The sequence below is a fragment of the Nilaparvata lugens genome, chromosome 7, assembly GCF_014356525.2.
Source record: "Nilaparvata lugens isolate BPH chromosome 7, ASM1435652v1, whole genome shotgun sequence".
NCBI lineage: Eukaryota > Metazoa > Arthropoda > Insecta > Hemiptera > Delphacidae > Nilaparvata > Nilaparvata lugens.
The window spans coordinates 56,830,595-56,852,231 of NC_052510.1; the positions used below are offsets into that span (position 1 = coordinate 56,830,595).

A 21,637-nucleotide genomic window follows, 5' to 3' on the forward strand; every position below is an offset into this window, starting at 1 on the left:
CATTTTAACCTAGAGAGTTTCCAAATTATTAATTCTCTCTTAAGTCACGCAATGAATTCAATTTTTATTTCAATCGGGATCGTTAAATCTACAGCTATTGCTTTTGATCCTCTGATGATTTCTGAATAAGTTACTAGAGTGAGAATCTCTCATACCACAGAATGTGGATGAGAGAGAACCAAGGATGACTGAAAAATCAGCAGAAATTCTGATCAGGTAGAAATAATTCAACTTATATAATAAATAGAAAATTCTTGGACCTAAAATGAAAAATGGCAGTCATAATAGCCAAAAACAGGACCGCTTTGTGAGAACCCATCTTCTTGTTTAGGCTACTAGCCTACTTTGTTATACAACTCTGTTCGTACTTGACTCGAATAAATCATTCGGAATGACATTCCACTCTTATCTCAAGTTTTATATCTTTGGACGAATAAAATATTCATCATTCCGGTACTTGAGTAAACAAAAGTTATATCACGTCTTCTGTGAAAAATAATGAACAAGTTCAAAGAAATGTTTTGGAACTAAAGTACACATCACCAATAAAAATCAAGTCCTGGAATTCTTTTTGGAACTAGAGTACATACATTTACAAGGTCAACAAAGCTATGGGAAATGTTTTGAACTCCTCCTTTCATAAATCCAGTCAACCTGAGTTATGTGGATCAATAGTGTAATTAGTCATTAGTAATCAATTTTAGATTTGCATTGTCATGAGCCGCTTGGAGCGCCCGGACAGTCAGTCGGTGCTCAGCTCTCGTTGTGTTAACATCATGTTATTCAATAAAAATCATTTTTTACAAACCAAATTTAAAGTTATTTAAATCTATCTCTGGTGAGTTCATGTCTGATTTTTTCCCAATAACTCACAATATCAAGGAAGAAAACCCATTATAAGTTTGTTCTTGCAAGACATTAGCTAAAGTTATCTATAAGCTTCTCAATGTCATTTCTATATTCTCTTGATTGGTGAACAGATTTTTTCTCCACTCTGTTTTTCTAGTATTCTTCTTAAACTCAATTGTAGATGCTCAGGTAAAACTATTACAATAGTCAATAATATACAAATCTGAACTTATCGCTATTATAAAGACAGCTCTATGAATTATTATTGTCTCATGATGAGACAAAATTTGGAGGTACTCATTAAGCACATGGAGAGACTCTCAAAGTTCTTTGAAGTTTCATTATCATTTTTTGTGTAGTTGAGAAGTTGATATTGTGGTAATTATCCATATTGAATGAAAAAGACTAAGACATTGTCAAAAACCACAGATTTATTGATACTTAGGAAGACCGGTTTCGGTTAGAAATTGTCAGAGATTGACAATGGTGTAATAACCGAAACCGGTCTTTCTAAGTATCAATAAATCTGTGGTTTTTGACAATTTCTTAGTCTTTTTCATTCAATATTTCATTATCATCTTATAATGGAACACGTTTTGAACTACTTTAACACATGAAGAGTTTGTCAAAGTTCTATGAATTATTATAATTGCTTATGATGGAGCACGTTTTGTACTTCTTTAATACATGGAGAGTCTCTCAAAGTTCTATGAATATTTATCATCATCTTATGATGGAACACGTTTTGCACTACTTTAACACATGAAGAGTTTGTCAGTGTTCTATGAATTATTATAATTTATTGCTTATGATGGAGCACGTTTTGTACTTCTTTAATACATGGAGAGTCTCTCAAAGTTCTATGAATATTTATCATCATCTTATGATGGAACACGTTTTGCACTACTTCAACATATGGAGAGTTTGTGAAAGTTCTATGAATTATTACAATTGACTTATGATGGAAAACGTTTTGTACTCATTAAGCACATGGAGAGTCTCTCAAAGCTCTATGAAGTTTCATTATCATCTTATGATGGTACACGTTTTGCACTGTACTTTAACATATGGAGTGTTTGACAAAGTTCTATAAATCATTACAATTGACTTATGATGGAAAACGTTTTGTACTTATTTAGCACATGGAGAGTTTCCCAAAGTTCTGTGAATCGTTATTGTCTCATGATGAAACACGTTTTGTACGTCTTTAGCACATGGAGATTTTTCAAAAGTTCTCATAAAATGGCACATTTCATCGAGCATTACAGGGCACTTGTTGCCAATGTAAGCACTGGCTTTTCCCGGCGTGGAACCTCATGCCTTTCGGACACATAAACGATTCTTTGTGGCCGTCCATGTGGCACAGATGGAACACCTGGAATAGAAACAATTATTCAACAAACTGTAATACAAAGTAAAATGACAAATCATTCAGTTGAAATCAATCATCTGAATTAGAAATAATGTAATGGAATTTGAAAGGAAAGTATAAAAGGAAATCCTTTTGTGGTGTATTATTGTGATATCATACAGTTGAAATCAGGTTGATATGCCATCTTATTTATCTCTTTGATATCTCTGATATCTCTTATTTATCTCTGTATAGAGCTACTTTTATAGAAATAGAAAGAAAAATAAAAAGTTCAGTACCCTTTTTGAAATATTTAATCACAACATGTTTCGGACATCTCCATGATATGAAGACTTCATATCACTTGAAAATGGCATCAATGTCCGAAACATGTGATTGAATATTTCAATAAGGGTACTGAGATTTTTATTTTTTCTTTCTATTTCTAGTTGAAATCAGTTATCAAAGATAGGGGTAATGTGATGAGATTGAATGAAAAGTATTAAAGGAAAACCTTTTGTGAGGTATTATTGGAAAAACAAACAGTTGAAATCAATCATCAAAATTAGAAATAATGTAATGGAATCAGTCATAAAAAATAGAAGATGAAATTGAATAAACAGTATAAAAGGGAAACCTTCCGTTAAAGTTATGATATTTACAAATATATGGTGGAAGATCATCATTTTCAATGAAATCAATCATAAAAAATAGAAGATGAAATTGAATAAACAGTATAAAAGGGAAACCTTCCGTGAAAGTTATGATATTTACAAATAGATGGTGGAAGATCATTCGAATAAGAACAAATTAATTCATTTAAGTTATCATAATGCATAGTCATTCTAGTTAGAAATAGTGTCACTCGAAAATTGAGACTAGGTAGAGATGCAGACACTGTTCTGGGGAATCGTTGATTCAAGGTGGGGTTTGAAATGACCTTGATCCAAATCCAAGGCGAGTCGAAGTGTATTTGATCCTAACCGTTCAAGAAAATGATGAATCAATGTGAAAACGGATGCATTTTTACGGTACTCATGAAAAAATTATAATATGGTTGTGGTGGTACCAATACCAATTATTATTAATATTCATTGAAGATATTCAAAAATTCATTGACCAGTGATAAAACAATGATAAGTTTATTTTAAAAGGTACATAAATATAGCTATTTAAATAGGTGCATTTTCAAGCTATGCATTTGTTTATTCAATACAATGAAGTAATGCATCAATTGAGGGGGTATTATTCGTGATGAAGTTGAAGAAATGTTTTGATTGAAGGATTTGATAAAGTTTACAGCTCGAAACTCCGTATTCATAAATCAACTCTTCTCAATATTAATAATTATATTCATTATTAATAATAATTGATATGAATTAATTATATTTATAATAATTATAATTATAATATTTTGTTATTATTATTAATATCGGGGCACTAAGCTTCGCTCGTTATTTTTATTTTTTGTTAAACAGAACACAATTCTCTAAAATGATCGTGTTTATATTTCACAGCTGGCTATACGTCATCTTATGAATTTCGGGGATGCGATATTTTGATTCTTCACATACTCACTTTTTTACTATCCACAGCAGTTTCAGCCAAGAATGAATTATCCTTTTAATGTCGTTCAGCGAGTTTTTTCAAGGATGAGGCCTAGTGCAATCGAATCTTTAAATCATAAACCTACTATGTTTCAAATTTTGTGAAAATCGTTAGAGCCGTTTTCGAGATCCGTTGAACATAAATAACCAGATATAAAAATAGCCAGATATAAAAATAACCAGATATAAAAATAACCAGATATATAAATACAGAAATTGCTCGCTTAATATAATAGGATTAAGGATGAATAAACGATTTTGATTTGATTTTCTTGATTATTGTAATCTCCAAGAGATCAGCATTTTAATTTGCTCTAGTACCTTCTGATTGAATGACAATGTATTTTCAAGTAACTGACACTGGAAGTACCTCTATTTTATCACATTGTTCACTATGATATTACTGAACGATTTTTGTCTGTGACTTCACAGAGGAAAGAAGAATTCTATCCTCATCCTATCCTTCACTGTGGTAACGTCCTAACTCATCTAATCTTTCTTTTTCCAGTTTTTCTAGTCATACTTCTTCTCCTGGTAATTTGTATTGTTTCCATTTTATTAAGGATTCTATCCTTCTCCTATCCTTGGTAGAGAGTTAGTGGGGAGGATATTTTTAATATTCTTTCCGAAGAATGGACATTGATATGTCCAAAGCTCCGCCAATTTATGTAGATGCATAACAATATAATTATTATCTATAGTTATTATATTACAAATTGCTTTTTCATATCATATACAGTTCAATAATTATTTTCTTAGTCTATATTATGTAAATTCATCTATAATTTTGCTGTATTGTAAGTTATTGTATATAAGTGTATAAGCCAGTATATATTGTAATCTACATAAATAAAGTACTCAATCAATCAATCAAACCCTTCTCTGTGATAACGTCCTAGCTCATCTAATCTCTCTTCCTCTCAGTTTTTCAAGTCATATTTCGTCTCCTAGTAGTTTGTATTGTTTAGATTTTATTGCTATTTAAACGGCAGTAGAAGACTCATGAAAAACTCATCTCAATTCATGGAAATTTGTAATGACATCAGTGTTGCGCGCTTATTGGTTGTAATAGGCCAATGTAACACAGGCTTCACAGTCATATCTACAGCTAATTTTACTGTCTGCAAAGTGTCAAGCGAAAGTGTATGGAGGTTTTGTGACGTCAATTAGCTGGCCATTGTATTGTAGCTGTTGGAATTCAATTCAAAAGAGTAAAAAAGAATAAGGTATGGCAAGTTACGTGTCCGTTGACAGTCATAGCCTCAGGTGCAGATGGTCCCCGGGAAAACGTGACTTAAATGGGTAATTGGAGGCTTGGGAAACAGGATTGTTCTCAACCATCAATCAGGCTGGGAACCAACGAAGGATGGAACTAAATGCAGATAGCGTATGAGAGATAAGGATGGATAGATTTCAAACTCCACACTTGTTAACAACAGTGGATATGGGAGACAAGTGAGCAATTTTATATTTGTAACTGATAGTGACCAAAAGCACAGAAAATAGAACCAGAAAACGCAGAAAAGAGAAGGATGGAACTAAAATGCAGATAGCCTAGGCGGGATAAGGATGGATAGATTTCAAACTCCACTCATATTATCAACAGTGAAAATGGGAGACAAGTGAGTGACCAATTTTATATTTGTAACTGATAGTGACCAAAATCACCGAAGAGAGAGTAAAGAAAAGGATGGAACCAAATGAGAGATAAGGATGGATAGATTTCAAATTCACTCATGCTATCAACAGTGAATATAGGATAAAATTGAATGAAAAATTCTATGTTTATAACTAATAGTGACCAAAAGCACAGAAAAGAGAACAAGAGAACATACAAAAGAGAAGGATAGAACTAAATTACATTTTTTCTTTCTTACTAATTTAGTTTCAGTTTGTGTAAACAATTGATTTTCAATGAGGCTTGTTTAGGCATAAAGTTGTAAGCCTCTATATTATATTTTTCTATTTATTAGAACAGTCACAAACACGATATTTGGAAAGAGAAACAGGCAATTTCCCAAAACTTCTTCAATTCCTTGATTTTGGCACATAAATAGTCCAAAGTGAGGTTAAGTTTAAAATTTCTGTTTTCACCAAAGATTAACACTCAGAGAATACGTATTCGAGATATGTCTGATGTATTTTGAATTTCGAAGGGTTGATAAGAGCCGGAAATAACACTAAACAATCCGAAAGTTTCAATAATATTGGAATAAACTTGAAAATTTTGAGCAGAAAAATTGAAACCACTATCACTGACCACTATATGTTGTTGTTGTAATTTTTCTATTGATGTAAATAAATAAATGTAGATAGCGTATGAGAGATAAGGATGGATAGATTTCAAACTCCACACTTGTTAACAACAGTGGATATGGGAGACAAGTGAGTGAGCAATTTTATATTTGTAACTGATAGTGACCAAAAGCACAGAAAAGAGAGAAAAGAAAAGGATGGAACTAAATGAAGATAGCGTATGAGAGATAAGGATGGATGGATTTCAAACTCCACACTTGCTAACAACAGTGAATATAGTAGACAAGTGAGTGACCAATTTTATTTTTGTAACTGATAGTGACCAAAAGAACAGAAAAGAGAGAAAAGAAAAGGATGGAACTAAATGCAATAATGTATGAGAGATAAGGATGGATAGATTTCAAACTCCACACTTGTTAACAACAGTGAATATAGTAGACAAGTGAGTGACCAATTTCATATTTGTAACTGATAGTGACCAAAAGCACAGAAAAGAAAAGGATAGAACTAAATGCAGATAGCGTATGAGAGATAAGGATGGATAGATTTCAAACTCCACTCATGTTATCAACAGTGAAAATGGGAGACAAGTGAGTGACCAATTTTATATTATTTGTAACTGATAGTGACCAAAAGCACCGAATAGAGAGTAAAGAAAAGGATGGAACTAAATGCAGATAGCGTATGCGAGATAAGGATGGATGGATTCCAAACTCCACTCATGTTACCAACAGTGAATATGGGAGACAAGTGAGCAATTTTATATTTGTAACTGATAGTGACCAAAAGCACAGAAAAGAGAGAAAAGAAAAGGATGGAACTAAATGCAGATAGCGTGTGAGAGATAAGGATGGAAGAAGAGGTGAACGATAGATTTCAAACTCCACACTTTTTAGATCAACTAAAAAGCAAACTCAACTCGGCAGTATTTGTTCTTAGAACCGTGAAGAAATTGCTAGATACAAGATCGCTTAGAAGTGTTCATTTTGCTGTGTTACATTCTCTTCTCTCATACGGTGTTATATTAATGAAAAACCATGAAAAAATGTTACCAACAGTGCATATAAGAGGCAAGCGAATGATCAATCTTATATTTGTAACTTATAGCAGAGACAAACTGAGTAGTATTCTTCTCTCTATGCTTGTAGTGACCAAAAACAGAGAAAAGAGAACCTGCGTGCCAGGTTATTCACTGCGTGCCAAAAGTGACTCACTGAAAACGTCAGAATATTGGTCTTGCGTTACTGATGCCTCATTTCGTTTCAAGGTTTCGATGAAATTCTAAACTGAGTTTCTTTTTGGCAATGTGAAATGGTCTGTGAAATTTTCGTATCGGAGAAGCTTACTACATTAATTGTTCATGTATAGATAGAGATAGATTGATAGTTACAGTAATAATTCATTCTCAAAATGGCACTGTCTATTATAATGTATATTTAGACAGTACATTTTTGTGATTTTGATAAAAGTGTTCACATAACCTCATTTGGAATATGTTCATTAAAATTAGGGAGAGAAACAGTTTTGGGTTTATCCTGTTGATTCTCTCCCAATCAGGGAGATAAACAGTTTTGGGTTTATCCTGTTGATTCTCTCCCAATCATTAATCTGATATTGTGATTGTGAAATGAATGAAATAAATAAATAATCAAGAATATGAGTGAATTAGGTGGTCATAAGTATAGAAGGGTGGTAAGTAGAATACTGAAGATCTATCGAATCAATGAAAGGCATGATAGAGTATAATATTAGAAGCGTATAACATTTGTTTTCAAATAGATAGATTGATTCACAGTATTTCATTCTCAAAACAGCACTATGAATTATTGTGTTATCAAGAAGATTAGTAGAAAATTGAGTGAAAGGATTTTCTTTGAAAAAACTGAAATGAAAAACTTTGTAAATGGTTTTTCAGAATTGGTTTGTTTTTCATATTGATGTCTGCAGTTTTGCAGGTTGTAATAGAGCTCGATTTCTGAATTTCTGAATCATGTCTATTATACAAACACCACTGATTTGATTTAAAATACTGTAGATCTATGGAATTGATAGAATGCATGATAGAAAATATAATTACAATACCGGTATATGAAATAGAAAAGGCTAATACTAGCTTCTTTCTACATATTTCTTAATAGTATAACATAAAAACGAGTCATTTATTATATTTATTAGAGCAGTAGTGATTTGTATGAGTAGAGGTAACAGAGAATACGTCAATGTCTAGACAGTTGAAGAGTTTATTTTCAAATTGAAAGTGAATGAGTTTCCTTATAGATTGTGACACGCCCAATGCATTCTGAAAAACTGGATCTATTATTAGTCCAACCGAAAATGTTTTTATTTTTTTAATATAATACGTTGACTGAGTGATGATGGACTTATTAGAAGTGCAATCGTTATGATTACCATATTTTGAACGTCCAAATCATCTCTAAATGCATATTACTTATGCAAATGCATAGCGTTGGTATATTACTGAAGTGCCTACATTTTTGATAAGTAGTTTTTGGGCTCAAACTCAATCTTTAAGTTAGTCATTAATTTGAATTATTTATTCATGAACTCTGAAACTTCTTATTGGATTCACAACAGGTTCTCTTCATCCAATTGTGAAATCATTTCTCTTGTTTTTTTCTGAATTAGTTATTATGATTCAAATTTTCATCGGTATTGAAGCACTCAAATTTGTGAGATGTTGATTTTCATAAGAGGAATTCCACTCTATTTTTAGTAAGCTATTACAATCTCCTTCCTCTCTTCCACGGTAGTAATGAAAAATATTGTGAAGGCAAGTTTTTATTGGATTATTTTTCAGATTGTTTCAAAATACGGTCAGGAACGACTGTTCCAAACAAAACCTCAATGAAGTTTGTAGAACTAATTCAATAATCAAGAAGTGAAATACGCCATCTATTTAACTTGATAGTTACTATTGAATGTAAATGATGGACATATATTATTTTACATTATTATATCGATATACAGTTTACAGTTGAAAAATAAGAACAATATTGTTAAATATCAAAAATATTGTGAATTCAAGTTTTTATTGCATTATTTTTCAGATTGTTTCATAATACGGTAGAGGAACGACTGTTCCAAACAAAACCTCAATGACGTTTGTAGAGCTGATTCAATAATCAAGAAGTGAAATACGTAATTTATTCAACTTGTTCTACTATTAAATGTGAGTGATGGACATTATTAATCATATCGATATACAGTTTTCAGTTTAAAATATAAACAATATAACAACTTTTAGTACCCTTTTATTAAAAACTTTGAAATATTTTAACGACTAGTTTCGACCATAGGTCATTTTGAAGCTAAAATCATTTTCAAGTTTTTAGTTTCTACACCATTATAAATCTCTCATAAATTAAAACTAAAGAGCAACAGACTGAACAGTCTCGAGATAGCGATTTGATTGGTGGAAGAAAGGACGTCCTTCCCCATCCAGTTCTGCCATTGGCCAAGCTAAGCCACTCCCACAATGAGCGACTCATACAAACGTCACAGCAATGGTGGTCAAACTCCAAACATTGTAAAGAGGAAAAATACATTTTCACAGGTACTGTAACAAATGAACCAATCTCCTATGTTACTCGTGAATATGTTGCATTGTTCTTCAAATACTGTACTTGATGTACGAGCTTCACATAGTGGGAGTGGCTTATCTAAACCAATAGCGGACTGTCAACTTGATGGGTCATTCATATCGCTTTCTAAATATCACTTTACTTCGCTTGAGATTGATAATTGTGTAAGAAGAACCAAAAACTATACCTCAATACTTTAGTAAAGAACTAAATATCACTTTACTTCGCTTGAGATTGATAATGGTGTAAGAAGAACCAAAAACTATACCTCGATACTTTAGTAAAGAACTAAATATAACTTTACTTCGCTTGAGATTGATAGTGGTGTAAGAAGAACCAAAAACTATACCTCGATACTTTAGTAAATGATGTGACAGCTTCGAGTCTTTTCATTAAAAATGAACATTCAATTAACTTGTTATAATTTTATCCTAAAAATTCATCACAGATATTCCTTTGAAATTCATGTATAGGGAAAACATCTATCAATTTCATAATAAATCGATCAGTTTCGTTTCAATCTGCAATGGAGATGGCATTCATCTCTTCCTTGAAAGGCCAACAAAATGTCAAAAGAGAACCCTGTAATTTCACGATTCATCGCATTAGGAGATCAGTATCGTTCTGCTTATAGGGCAGCAAATAATAGCTCAGATACTTTGCATAATCAACAAATTTTAGAAGCAGAGACCTGTGTCAATTTTCTTCAATATTTAATTGGACTCAATTTAAGAACAGAAGAAGTTTCGGGTTATCCAATAAATAGATCAGTAGTAATTTATTGAAATTAGATAAAAATGAAGAAGATGTCTTAAGAGATTGCTTCAAAGTGTTGATATTCTTGTTTATTCTGTGACATTATCTACAGGAGGCTAATTTCCTCCATTTCAACCGCAATATAACAATTTCCAGGTTGTTGTGAATATTAAATGTAGAAAGATTTCCCAGTTCAATTTATAGTCATCATTGAAGTGCTTAAACGATTAGATTGTTTTGAATTCTCATCATGATGTTTGTAGTGAATGTTGTTGCTCTTGCCTCGTTTGGATCAACAAGAAAGTAATTTCAATTAGATGAACTCTTTCAACCTCTGATCTCTAATCAAAATCTAATTGGTTAATGGTAATTTATAATTAATTATCTATGGTTCAATTTCCGGGTTAAATGTGAGTTTTACTTCTTACACGTACTTTTGACTCAAACTTCTTGATTGCGTATCGCAATTGATTCTTTTGATTGTAAAAATCACTGAACTATCTCATCAGTCAGAAAAGCATGCATGGTGGCCGATATTCAAACGAATAGAATATAGAAACTAACAGAAAAAGAAGAAGGCTATCTCATTTCAGTATGATACCATCTCACTTTACTCTAAGAGTTATTAAGTATTGAAAGTTCCATTTAAATTTTTAGAGTTCAACACTTCAAATTTTGAGAGATTCGAGAGTTTAATGAATCTCGAGTGCAATATATCGTTGTTCATGATCTGATAAATTCATTCAAATTAATCATAAATAATTGAAAATAATTCATCCAACTGCGATGGATGAATGAATAATCACTAGAAACTTTTGAAACACATTCGAATCTCACATTTAAAACATTCAAATGAGAGATCAGAATCAAGATTGCTTTTGTATCAATTGTAACAAACTTGAAACAAGCACTAACAACATTATTTGCTTTTTGTATGTGGTTTAATATAAATCTTTGAAATCTTCATGAAGTGAAGCCAACTTGAGTTTTAAGGCTGAGTAGACAGAGATGATATTTTTCTATAGTTAAATTATCGAGCTACCCCACCTCAACATAATGGTACGACATACACAAAGACTTCGTGGAATATTATAGCATGTTAATTAAAAACATCTAGAATTCACAGAATGTATTATTATCAGAAATTTCTTACCTGACATCCTCCTTCAGGATCAGCAATCATCCGAGGCGAACTAGCCGTACATTTGAAATTAGTCTTCGGCATGCCGCTGAAATTGGGAGCTGTCTCATTTTTGGGAACTTCTGGCCGTTTCTGGAGCGAATTGAGGTTCCTTGTCACTGATTTCTGCGGTTGAAAGGGGTGAAGCCGTGGCGGAGGCTCCTTGACTTTGTGGTGGAGCATTGAAGCCGCCGCGTAGTTGTTTGGGTTGGTTCCGACCTCTCTCAAAATCCTTCCAGCTGCCCCATGGTATAAAGGCGTGAGTCCGGGCCAGGCCTGCAATAAAAAAATAAAGTTTTTGGACTCGGGGGACCTTGAAACGCATAGAAAACTTGAAATTAGGGTACCTCAATTTTTTTTGGAGAGCAATACTTTCCTTACCTATTGTGACGTCACCCTTTGGTACATCACACTATAAGGCAAGGAAAGTACAGGAAAGTACAAGGAAAGGTTTACGATAGGGCAAGGAAAGTAAAAATTGAACTCAATTAATGGTGTTTCACGAAAGGTGTAACATCGGTACTCACCAGGGATATTATTTTTGTAGTTTTCGTTACTGTGGTATATTGAAATGCTTCTTCTTCTTCTTCTTCTTCTTCTTCTTCTCTTCTTCTTCTTCTTCTTCTTCTTCTTCTTCTTCTTCTTCTTCTCTTCTTCTTCTTCTTCTTCTTCTTCTTCTTTCAAGCAGAGATTAGGCTATTGCCTGTTCCGACTCACATTCAATATTGCTTGTTATTGGAATAAATAAAAAGAAGTTAAATGTGAAATTCTTCTAACAAATTTATACTCATTTGAAAGCTTATAACATTGTTACCCTGAGAAGAAATCAAGGAAAAACTGTTAGAAATTTGGCTTTGAGCTAGACGAATGTACTCAACTATGTGTGCTCATAAGTTTGAAAACGTCAAATAAAGGAACGAATTGTATGAACTTTATTGGAAATTTCTTCCTCTTCTCAACCATATATCCTTAAAATTAGATTTTGACTAACAGCTCTCTAGTTATTGAATTTAAATGATGGTTAAATTAATGACGTTTCAATGACGGTAATTAGGCTTATTAAAAATAGAATTTATTGATAGATCTCGAAAACTAAGGTCGATATTAGAAAATTTTACTGAGCATTTTTGGTTTAAATGTATTGTAGAATTCAGGATTCGGCTGTTAAACCTCTCGTGGTACACTATATAATATAAGTGCGTACAGACTGATACGCCACGAACACGCGCATTTCACTCTTCATTAGCTTATTATATCTGTATTCGTACAGAAATAGCAAGATACAGATAATCATAGAATATTGGTGATATAAAGAACATACCTGCTCCCATAATAATGCTCAGCTAAAACTGGTATTCAGATAATACAAGATTAGCTCATAAAATCATATGAATACACTAACATTATGATCAAAATAAGAATCTTCCAGCAGTATTTATTTATTTCATATCACTTGAAAATGGCATCAATGTTGAAACATGTTGTGATTAAATAGTTCAAAAAGGGTACTGAGATTTTTATTTTTCTTTCTATTTTTATTACAAGTAGCCCTATACAGAAAGAGATAAAGATTTAGAGGTTTTGTTTAACCACATCATAGACTTAGTCTGCTGGAGAGTGGCCCGCTTTATATGGGAATGAAAATATTCAATTCAATTCCATCTCACATTTGTGAAATTGAGGGCTTGAAGGAGTTCAAAAACACTCAGGGAATTCCTTATTGTATTGTGTCCTTACAGATTGGCAGACTTCCTTGTTGGTTAATGTTTGATTACTATATGTCATGTGAAATCTGTTGTGTTCTATTTACTGTTGTGTTGGAATATGAAGGATGGTAGTATTATATTAGATTAGACTTTGACGTGTCATATACTGCGGGAGCGTTGCTCCCTTAATGCAGTTTAATAATTGTGACGAACAAGAAAAGTAAAGTAAAATGAAATAATGATAGCTTGTACTGCCTCTACCTGATAGATAATACCTACACTTCAGCTGATAAAACGTTAAATAATACGCATGTTTGTGGCGCATAAGTCTGCATGCACCTAAAGAAAAAAGTAAATTCGTATGGCTTTTGTTAGTGGGGAGTCCCTTGCGGGAAGGTCCCACCGCCTGAATATATAATTTAAGCCGTCAATGGGCCTTACGACTGTTTAATGGACCGACAGTTTAACGTGCCCATCCGATAACACGGGAGTGATCTAGTAAAAAATTTGGCTATGAGAGGGATTGAACCCGGGATCTCTGTGCTGCTACGCAAGCACTCTATCCACTAGACCACGGATCACTCCACATAAAGAAAGAAAACTCTGTATTTGAGAAATAAAACATCGAAAAATAAAACTATTCCAGCCTAGATTCATCTCTCAGTTGAATCAATCTATTCTATAGATTACAAGCTTCATTTCATGCATGCATTCGCCAATCTCCACCGTTCATCTGATAACAGAGAGGGCAATCATGCAAGCCTGACCAGGCCAACATAATGCTTTTCGTGCTCCACACCAGACTTATGTAACACAATCGAAACGGGTCCACACCATCGATCGGTCATCCTCACAATAACATAATAACACCGCTGATGCTACCGTACTTTATTATCCCCAGTCATTAGTTTTATTATTAGTTTTCTACGCTATTTTATTGTCTGTGACCTGTGGTATATTATTTCTTCCTCTTTTCCAGTCACGAAAGTTGAATATTTTTCAATTCCAGGACGCTTTCACTTCAAAATCGTTAAAAAGTCGATCATTCAGAATCTGCTACATAGTACACAACCATCAATCATAGAGATAACATCTCTCGAATTCCTGAGTAATAATTTGCAGTAGGCTTGTTGAGAACATATTCTAGACCGATTCTTTTCTACAGCGAGCGACAATTGTTTTCAGGTTACGACACAGAGATAAAAAATTTCTAAATTGAAAAAAATATTTTAAAAATATGTATGGCAGAGTTCTCAGTCCTATAATAGAATGAACTGAATGAGCTCAAATTATTACTGTAGCCATAATAATGTATTCTCTATCCAGACTAACAATACAATGAGAAAGTACAAATAAACTTTTATATGTAGCGTGGTATGCTAGGGCTTTACCAGTGCATAGGGATATGAGACAATATTGGAACTAACAGCAGAAACGACCCAAGATCGCAATCACTGGCGACTTAGATCCAGGAGAGCCGACCCCAAATGATGGGAAAAAGGCAAGGGAGAAGAAGAAGAAGAAGAAGAGAAGAAGAAGAAGAAGAAGAAGAAGAAGAAGAAGAGAAGAAGAAGAAGAAGAAGTAGCGTGGCGTGCATTGATTATAAGATTATATTTTATAGGTCAAACATGGGAATGAAAAACATGTAACAATTATTAGTATCGAATATATAATTATTAAATATGAAGAATAAGATGGAGAAACTCACCCTCTCATCATCAAGATGGTTGTAATTGTAGAAGCTGTCAATGTGGTTTGTCAGGTGGAAAACATCTTCCTCCGAAGGAAAGAATGGTTCCGAGGGTATTCTTAATGGGATCTGAAAATAATCACACATTTTTCAAACAAACTGGAATAATTCCCAAACATTCAGTAATCAGTGGGGGGGGGGAGTCTCAAAACTAAATCTTTCTATTTCTATTACTGTATACTATTAATTACTACTAGCAGGTAACCCGTGCTCCGCAAGGGTCGAATTGAAATTTTGACAAACTGGAAACTTGACCTACTTGAAGAATTAAAAATAGGCTTATAACAAGGCCACTCTAGATTGGCCTTCTATAGCCATCCTCGGTAAATTAAGAATCTAAATGCAAAATTTCAAGTAAATCAGTCCAGTAGTTTAGACGTGATGATGGGTCATACGTGAATCTCCTATCCCGTACGTGTATAAGCCAATTCTTTCCTTTATTAGATTATAGAATATCGGGGGCCGAGCTTCGCTCTGGAGTACGAAAGCATGAAAAAATTATTACGAAAGAAGAAATTATAATAACATTCAAACAGGAATGTTCTATCTAATCACAGTAAATTGAGATTAATTCCCAGAGGAATGCAAAAATTTCCCTCACAAAGGCCCAGTTGCACAAAAGCCAAATCAGGGAAGACCATTTCAAAAAGATGAATCTACTGGAATTAATCAGGATTCAAAATAACCCGTCTTTTTTGCAACCGGCACTAAGTACCTGATTGAATGATTACAAAAGTTCAACAGCTGAGTCATAATTTTGAGACAGTCCCACATACATGAACTCGCTCTCACTCACTTCCATCACCAACAGACGACGAAATGATTATTATCAGCTGTTTTTCCAAGGATGAATAATAATTATTATCCTTTTAATGTCCTTCATCGAGTTTTCCCAGGGATGAGACCTAGTGCAATCGAATCTCCATATTATAAACCTACTATGTTCTGAATTTCGTGAGAATCGTTAGAGCCGTTTTCGAGATCCGGTGAAATACAAACATATGATAAACATCTAAACATCTAAACATCTAAACATATAAACAGAAGTTTCTCGTTTAATAGTATAGGATCTTGCATCATCATTAACTTGTAAATGCAGTTGTAGAGCTCTATGTGCTCACTATAAGTGTTCTGTATGTTAAATTCTGTATTTGTGTTATGTATCATATAGGCTACACTTCACCTAATGTGCTCTGTATTTTCATGTTATATGACGAGTCTATACATATTGTGAAATCTATAAATATCTAGCAAATAAAGAATCTTGTATCTTAAATTTTGAATCTTGAATCATGAGCCTTGAATCATGTATCTTTGGAGTCACCTTGTGACTACAAACCCTACAAACTTTAACTCTGTTTATTTTTATGTTGTAAAAATAATTTATATTGTATAAATAATTATAAACCACACACACCTCGATAGGTTTGAACGGCGGCAACCTCAGAGAATGCTTGGCGCTGATTGGCGGACGAATGATGTAGGTGGATTCGATGAGATGGTCGAACGGGTAGTTGCCTTCCGGAGGCGCATAGCGACCGTCCGGCTTCTGCACTAGCCGAATGATGCTCTGCGTGATGTCGGGGTCGTTCCGGTGCGAGGAATGGTGTGCCTCGTGGTGACGTGCCTCTAGCAGAACGCCGTCCGGGACGGCGATGCCCTCCTTGTTCAGCCGGTTCAACGCCAGACGGTCAGATCGGAACGCGTCCTCTGGGATTTTGCCGCCTGTGTGAGGGAGCACTTGCTCGCGGAACAGTTGGCGTTTCTGCAAAAGACAATCATAATTCATGAAAGAATGGAAATCCATGTGAAGCTTCATTACATATATATATATATATATATATATATATATATATATATATATATATAAAAAAAAGATATATATATATATATATATATAGATATATATATATATATATATAATATATATACAAAAGCGAAATGGCACTGACTGACTGACTGACTCACTCACTCACTCGCAGAACTAAAAAACTACCGGACCAAAAACGTTCAAATTTGGTAGGTATGTTACTTGTTATATTACTAAATTAGGTAAGGTACTTGGCCTTTAGAGGCGCACTAAGAACGGATTTGGAAGAATTTCCAAAGATACGCCCAGAATCTGCGTTTTTTCAGCGCTTTCTCAGCTCTATCGAGAACAAATGAACAGAAAATGTTCAATTTTAGTACAGAAGCTCAGCTAGGGTGTAATAATGTTGTGTTAGAAGGAATTTGAAATAACGCCAAAGATACGCCCAAAATATGCGTTTTTCCAACCTTTTTTGCCCTTTCTCAGCTTTATCGAGAACAAATGATCAGAAAATGTTCAAATTTACTACAGAAGCTCAGCTGGGGTGTAATAATGTTGTGTTAGAAGGAATTTGAAATAACGCCAAAGATACGCCCAAAATTAGCGGTTTTTTGCGTTTTTTTCAAGTTCTTTCATCAAGTAATAGACCGAAAATGTTCAAATTTGGTACAGAGGTTTAGCTAGGGTCTAAAAATTTTGTGATGAAGTGACTTCAATATTTCATCAAATATACGCCCAAAATCAGCGTTTTTCCAACGTTATCTCAGCTTTTCTGCGTTTTCTCAGTACTTTGACTTTCTGATGGAATGAAGCATGTTCAGATGAAAAATGCAGGCCTCGAAGCGTGCCCGCTGATCTCATTTTTGGACGATCCAGTCCAGGCTAGACGGATATGGCGAGCGAAGCGAGCCTGACGGCTAGTATCCCATATTCTCATACCAGGAATCCTAACTCCGCCCTAATAAAGGCAAATAATCAATCAACCGATCAATATTCTCACATATCAGTGACAGTGAAAATGACTGTTAGGCTGGCCACTAACGAAACACATATGTGTACACACATGTAATCATATTGAAGAGCAAGTTGTAGAGATTATTTCAAATAGTTGAAGATTCTCCCACTACCAGGTGTGAATATTTTGGAGGCTCTTTGTTTTATTACAGAAATGTAAACTTCATTTGAGTTGTTCTATGAGTGTATGTTGAACTATAGCCCGTTTCAAAAGATTTCGAGGTCAACCTTTTAGTAGAGTTCCAGCTGAAGTAATTTGAACTAAAGTAAAGTCAAGTTCAAGCTAAGTCGTAACGATTTCTGAATGCCGATCTAATTCCAAGTTTGATTTAATTCCAGTTCCACTGATTGTTAGAGGAAGTTCGAACTTGAAATCAGTTTTGATACGGCCTGAGTTTCATCATAGGATTCTCTAAAGCTGGTTACAGTAACTAAATAACCTTAGATACGGCTCAACTCACACTTACGCGATTCAGGTCGAGTAGAGACTCGATTAGAGTCGAGAGCATGTGTTTTCAAATGGTGACAATCGCGGAGACTAGAATCGACAGGTCTGAGTGTCACCATTTGGAAACACATGCTCTCGACTAGAGTCGAGTCTCTTCTCTTCTCGACCTGAGTCGCGTAAGTGTGAATTGAGCCTTAAGCTATGATTATATAGATACTGTAAAAGCTGCCATCCAGAATTTCCTACGATTGGCTGATTCTCAGCAACTATTAATTATCAGCCAAACATTGAACAATCTATTTAGTAAAATCTATCATGTGCTCACCAACTATATAGTCGAATCTTCTCTCACTCGGAGAGTGTTACCATAGAGAAAATAATACTAATAGTTGAATAGTTTTTTTCTCTTCTCCAACACACCCAACCACAAAGCCCATAGTTTTTTTATGTTTGTAACATTTTATTGTATTTTATTTGTTTTGTAATTCTTTGTCTTTTTGTTTTGTCTTATTTTGTGTGTTTTAATAAATTGAAATTGAAATAGTAATACTGTAGTTGCTCTCTGACGTTTTTCTCGGTTCTTAGGAATGCATTTATTAATCCTTCAAAACAAGCTTTCAGAGGTTGATACTACGTTTGAGTATTTCATCTATGTTTGAGTATGTTCTCTATTATTGGTACGGGTAGCTCTAATCAGATAAAACAGAATAATACAGGATTATACGTTTGCCTCTGCTTAATCAACGAATGAGCCGATGCAAAATTTACTACTTTTTCCAAGAGACAAGATCCATGTTTATTTCACAGAAACGAACTTACTTTTCATTTTTATGGTGATATGGCCTATTTGCTTTTAATTATATGTTTCGGTTTGATTCACAATCATTCATGTTTGAATGATTAAAATCCTTTCAGAGAAAGCATTTCTTTGCTTTGAAAAAAAGTTAGAATTGATGGCTGTAAATTACAGTAATTACACCTTTTCTTGCCAAAAAAATTGGATATGTTTATTAGCTGTGGTTATAAGATAAAGTATTATATGTGGTTACAAAGAAGAATCAGCTCTTTTTAAGGAAATGGCACCAGCACAATAAAAATCACTCATATTCAACTCCTATTATGATCATGCTCCACTCATTATGATCGATATAATTGATAGCACTTTCTTATGAGAAAAGCCTGCAGCTTCAAGGAGAAAGTATTCTCCAAGTACTCAACCCTAAAGTTCAAGAAGACGGAGGCGATATGGGTGAATTTATCGACGACATTACAGCAGTGATGCTATCTCAGAATTATTGTCTTCAATTTTTTTAATGTCATAGGTACTATACAGTTTCATGGAGAGGAGAAACTAGAGGTTATCGTTACCGCTAAGGGTACGAACAGAATGGTCAGGTCGATATTTAGCTTTCAATGTAAGTCGCGATCGATATCGATCTTGAAACCAGATTACAGAACAGCAAATCATAATAGCATCGAGCAAGAGATAAGATTGGTGGATGAATGGCCTGTCAAGGTGAACGTCTGCCATTGGTCTAGCTAAGCCACTCCCACATTGAGCGATTCATACAAACGTCACAACAATGGCGGTTCATAAGTTTGAATGAGCCACCAATTATTCTGGAAGTGACTTTTCTTGACCAATGGTAGACGTCCTTCTTGATGGGTAATTCATCTACCAAACTTATTGCTCACTACTATATATATTCTGCTTTTGTGTACTTTAGTTTGAGTTTATCAGAGAATGATAATAATGTTCAACCGAACCAGGTATCTCCATCATTCGATAAGGTAGTCACAAACTCGAGTTTTGTTTCTAGTTAATAAGGATATTCTCCACAATAATATCACCCCAATGCTCCACTACTAGACAAAAAATTACAAGATGTGAATGTTAAAATTGTGTTTGTGGATGAAGATTAACGCTTAATCACCCCTTCAAATTTGTTCACTAGTCAACATTACACAGTAGACCTACAAATAAAATTTTTCCACCAACGTATTATTTTTTAATTGCATACCATACACATATAACTATCTCAACATCAGACACTGATGATCTGCTTATTCAGTTATCTGCATTGCCTATCTTTTCTTGAAAAAGCTCCTTCACGTTCATTTTCATCTCCTTCAAAATACATAATTATTTTAAGAAAATAAGCCACGACTTTCATTACAGGAAATAGTGTGATAGCGAAATTACAGTATATGCAATATATTGATATCCAATAGTATAAAGTATATTATTGCGAAGATGTAAGAAACAAATATATCAATAATATTATTTAAGACGATCTCACCTAACTATTTGGGAGTTGAATAATGTTCGTTAATAATTAAAGCTCATTGATGGTGATTAGTGATTTACCTTCCAAAAATAATTGACCGAGCGAAGTGAGGTCTAAGATTCAAGTCGACGGTTTGGCATTTATCTAATGTTTAAATGTTTCAATGTTTATATGTAGTGCATTGCAGCGAAACGCGGTAATAGATTTTCATGAAATTTGACAGGTATGTTCCTTTTTTAATTGCGCGTCGACGTATATACAAGGTTTTTGGAAATGTTGCATTTCAAGGATAATATAAAAGAAATATGGAGCCTCCTTCATACGTCAATATTAGAGTGAAAATCAGACTTTAATATTATTCATCATGAATCAGCTGACAAGTGATTACACAGATGTATGGAGAAGCCAGTCTATTGCTATATAGGTCTATAGTTTCAATCAGGTACTTGGGATGAAATATTGCGTGAGGTCTACTGTTCACAGAACTACTAGATATTTCATAGAGAACATCGATGGCTCATACATTTTCACTTACAGTTACATTTACAGATAACAGTTACTTCTCATTTTACTTCATTTGAGCTTGAGAATCAGGTCATGTTATTCTGTTATACTCTTTCTATTTCGAATATAGATTCGATTCAATACGTTCGATGTACATAAATTGTATCAATATTCACATATCTACTACATTCAATCTATTCTAAATTCGAGACTTCTAGATATGTATACTGATATATGAATAAATAGATTGCCGAAAAATGATTAACTTGTAGATAAAAAAAAATTCTAATTCTAGACTTAGAAAAGATATATTATACTGATATATGATGAATCAGATCACCAGAAAATGATTAACTTATCGATCAAATAAATCTAACTCCATTCAGAATATCAAAATTCACTTTCCCAAATATAGTTTACACAACTTCTATTCTATATGACAGGAATCTATTTTTCCTGAACAAAGTAGGTCACCTACTTCCACCACAATCTACAAATACACTTGGATCTTAACA

At 33.7% G+C, this 21,637-nt stretch overlaps 1 protein-coding gene across 1 annotated transcript in view; it reads right to left on the minus strand.

Moving 5' to 3' along the window:
• Window positions 1-1,337: 1,337 nt before the first annotated feature.
• Window positions 1,338-21,637, minus strand: part of LOC111062434 — an 89,852-nt gene continuing 69,552 nt past the window's right edge. The window contains exons 2-5 of the mRNA XM_039433239.1: window positions 16,476-16,823; window positions 15,017-15,127; window positions 11,575-11,877; window positions 1,338-2,224 (exon numbers count right to left, since the gene is read on the minus strand). Of these exons, the coding sequence (XP_039289173.1) occupies window positions 2,102-2,224; window positions 11,575-11,877; window positions 15,017-15,127; window positions 16,476-16,823 (885 nt within the window). The 3' untranslated portion in view covers window positions 1,338-2,101. The remainder of the gene's footprint in view (window positions 2,225-11,574; window positions 11,878-15,016; window positions 15,128-16,475; window positions 16,824-21,637) is intronic.